The 3,800-nt window shown below is 54.3% G+C and overlaps 2 protein-coding genes across 2 annotated transcripts; both read right to left on the reverse strand.

The window, feature by feature from the left end:
* Positions 1–35: 35 nt before the first annotated feature.
* PUNSTDRAFT_131307 (uncharacterized protein) lies at positions 36–964 on the reverse strand (the record flags this gene model as incomplete). The annotated part of the gene is made up of 4 exons (XM_007380589.1): positions 36–309; positions 371–522; positions 583–709; positions 777–964. Coding segments are annotated over 4 exons (741 nt in total), but the record flags the coding sequence as incomplete, so codon positions are not given.
* Positions 965–2,650: 1,686 nt separating this feature from the next.
* Positions 2,651–3,667, reverse strand: PUNSTDRAFT_141587 (uncharacterized protein; the record flags this gene model as incomplete). Its single annotated transcript, XM_007380590.1, has 2 exons — positions 2,651–2,794; positions 2,852–3,667. 2 exons carry the CDS (start codon positions 3,665–3,667, stop codon positions 2,651–2,653), a joined length of 960 nt encoding a protein of 319 aa, XP_007380652.1.
* Between the last annotated feature and the right edge of the window lie 133 nt (positions 3,668–3,800).

A 3,800-nucleotide genomic window follows, 5' to 3' on the forward strand; every position in this document is an offset into this window, starting at 1 on the left:
GCGTCGCGAGTGCGGGCGGCGGCAGAGTTGAGCACGTCGTAAGAGATTTGTGTGCCGCTGTCGGGGATCGTGAAGACGTCCCACGCCGCCGTCACTCTCATTCCCGACGTGACAGGCAGTACCTCGTGCTCGACGTCGGCGTACAGGAAGGCCCAAGGCAGCTGAGGGTTCCCCGAAGCACCCCACACGTCCGTAGACCAGTCATAGACGATTTCTCTGTCGCCCTTTCGAACGACGAGGTCCCCGCCCGTAAAAGACGACGGGAGACATAGAGTGATCGTGCCCAAGTGATTCTCTCCACGAGCGGTGCTGTACTCGCAACGCATGAGTTAAACCCCTCCGAGATGAAGCCCTGGTGGATGGAACGTACTCCTGGTGAGCCTTGAAAAAGCCTCCTTGGGGATATATATTAAGCTTGGCCAGCCGTGCCGTCAAAGGATATTTCAGTCCCAGATGAGCGGCAATGGTAGTGAGCAGTCCGCTGCTAGAGGTCGGGTCTGGCACAAGAGCGAAGTCGGGGATCTGTACGAGCATAGGTGAGCAAACCTGCTCAGATGACCTATGGGATAATCATGGTCTCACAGCGATCGCTCGCGCCAGACGGTACGACTCGTCCACCACTGTCTCGGAGCCTTTGCCGAACGGGGCTATATTACCAGCACGGGCTAGTTTCCCGATGATTTCCTCGGTAAGAGGCACCGGTCGTGTCCTATATTCCAGAAACGCCACATCCACTTTCAACGCCACACATGCTTCCGGAAACGACGCGGACATACGTGAACGACTGGTCGGGCTGGGAAGAGTCTGTGTACTTCAGGTAGAGCTGGTCAACGTCGATATCCTTGCTCGTCAAGACGCCGCCACATGAAAATGAGTCTTGTCCAGCTCGGATGGCCTCAGCACAGCGCTTGATCTTATTGACCTCGGCAGGAGTGAGGGATCTCTGTGGTTTGACTGCTGACATCTCTGCGTTGTGCTTTGAGAGTGCGAGTATACGCTGACTGGTAGGTTCGTCGTTGTGAGAGGATGTAGCCAAGGCGAAAGCGAGCGTGACCCTTCCTCTTAAGCTGCTGTGACCCCTTTGTTGTCACACGTCGTGTTTGGATATGTAGGCGATAGGTGGGCGCGAGGCACGAGCATGCCCTATCAGAGAACGAGAGAGTGGCATGAATCGATCGAGCACCGGCCCGCGTCAGTTGGTCGAGCTCCAGGCAGGTGGGAGTGCCTCTTGTTGCCGCCGCTGCTCGAGTCTTTGGTTGCCCACCAGTCCATTCTTTGACCAGCACCCAAGCATGGACTGAACCCGACCGACAGTCGCCTACAGTTCCGACGCCTCGTCCTCTGCAATGATCGGATTGGTCATCGCGAGAGGCCGTTATATGTCTCGTCTCCGCGGCCTGTGACTCCGGATCCGAGGCGGATACACGCCGAGTCAGCTTGTTCAAGTCCGTTATGACTCATCGAGGCAGCCGATGATGGAGAGAACACGCATCCAGGAGTACCGCAGGGTGCCGTAAGCACGCGGCAGATACGGTTATTAGAGAGCCTAGCGGGCAGGTAGGGAGATGATTGACTGCTGTGGTTGACTTGATCACGGTCATTGCAGATGGATGTGGGAACGTAAGTATACGTATACGGCGCGTAGTGGCGGAGTTGGCGGCTGCCAATGCTTCCTTAGTACGGTAAGCTTCCTCTCCCCGCGATCACCACGCAAAATCGTGATACGCCAATATACGCTCTCCAAAGCCCATGATGTCACTCAGGCTACGTGTAGCTGGCAGTAAGTTGATGTCATTCTCATCGCGCACGGTTATGTTGATAGATGGACGTGCACGTACTGGGCATAGTCAGACTCGGAACCGCTCAGGCGGCCGAGGGGTGACATGCATTTTCTTTGTGCCGGGTTGTGCGTTAACGGTTCCTCCGATGCAGTCAGTCCCTTGAACATCGATGAAGATTTTCGTAGTATCGCATCGGAAACTGCTACATTGCAGCTCAATCGTTCGCTCTCAGCCGCGTGAAGGTTCAGGTAAACCCTTTCAGTCCGGGACACATCAATCATGATGGCCATGTGAGTGCATCACAACACCTTGGTTGAGAAAATCATGACAAGAATGAGTACCAGGACGTTGCGTTACTTGAAATTAAGTCTCAGCATCAACCGCGCTGGGAAGATGGCAGTCCCCTGCATAGAATACCACAACTATGGGAATAAGGGGCGCCTTCTCTATGTTGGGGTCGGTCGGAAGCTTATTCCGTACAGGTAGAGTAGGTCTCTTTCTTCATATCTGAAAACCGGTGCCGGTAACTAACAGGCAGCCGAGGATACTGCTCGTGGTGAGACAGCGGTAATTGATACTCTTGTAAAGAAATCATTCTAAACAACTCAACATTCAACACCGCTGAAATTCCACCAATGATCCATACTACTTTAATCGCGTTGTTTGTTTGAACTAAGATATTTAGGGGTGCTTGTATCATGTTTGCTGCGATCTGATCTGTACTACATAGGCGCGCTGTTCAGTACATGTCATGGACGGCCTGCAGGCAGTGGCCGTGTTTATTCGCTTTTAATAATTACACGTTCCTTCCGGAGCACACAGCATAGGGGGAGAAGGTGTGAGACAAGCAAGGGACCATCTAAACCATATTATGCGCTTCCCACTCCGGCATTCTCTTTCGCCTTCGCAGCACGCTGTCCCGCCTCCACGACGTGCCATTCTTTGAGACGCTCCTCCGCTGGCGGAAGGGTGATAAACAAGCATGGGGCAACATAGTAAAACGCGGTTTCGGCCTGTCCGGATATGTGAGCAAACCATACATTCCCTCGAGATGTAAGTCGCTAATTCACCTCGTTTCCATACGCAGTGTAGTCCCCGGCTCGAGACGATTGTCCAGGATACGTTACCCACATGACATCTCGGCGGACCTTGGCACCAGAATCGGAGAGCCCATCCATTACCGAGCCTTCCACGTATCTTCCGCGGAGATTACCGGGCCCCTTGGCCGTGAACTCATCCAGCTTGAAAGGGTGATCGACCACAGGCTGGACAACAATTTTTGGCAGACGCTTGCGGTAATAGTTCGACAGGCCCTTGTACCACGTTTCGAATTTCTTGTCGCCGTCGTACCGAAACCGCCATTCGAACTTGATGCCGGTCCGTTCAAGTATGTCAACCAACATGGCGTCGGTTCCCTTGAGTTGCCTGCTCGTCTTGCTCCACTCTTGGCCCTCGATAGGGTAAGAATGAGAGAAGCCGAATCCTAAGATCGCCCCCTCGGGGACGAAGCTCATATCGTCGAACATAGCCAAGATCGCCTGTCGGATGTACTCTTTGGAAGCGTCGCGAGTGCGGGCGGCGGCAGAGTTGAGCACGTCGTAAGAGATTTGTGTGCCGCTGTCGGGGATCGTGAAGACGTCCCACGCCGCCGTCACTCTCATTCCCGACGTGACAGGCAGTACCTCGTGCTCGACGTCGGCGTACAGGAAGGCCCAAGGCAGCTGAGGGTTCCCCGAAGCACCCCACACGTCCGTAGACCAGTCATAGACGATTTCTCTGTCGCCCTTTCGAACGACGAGGTCCCCGCCCGTAAAAGACGACGGGAGACATAGAGTGATCGTGCCCAAGTGATTCTCTCCACGAGCGGTGCTGTACTCGCAACGCATGAGTTAAACCCCTCCGAGATGAAGCCCTGGTGGATGGAACGTACTCCTGGTGAGCCTTGAAAAAGCCTCCTTGGGGATATATATTAAGCTTGGCCAGCCGTGCCGTCAAAGGATATTTCAGTCCCAGATGAGC

The sequence above is a fragment of the Punctularia strigosozonata genome (genome assembly GCF_000264995.1).
Source record: "Punctularia strigosozonata HHB-11173 SS5 unplaced genomic scaffold PUNSTscaffold_2, whole genome shotgun sequence".
Lineage (NCBI taxonomy): Eukaryota > Fungi > Basidiomycota > Agaricomycetes > Corticiales > Punctulariaceae > Punctularia > Punctularia strigosozonata.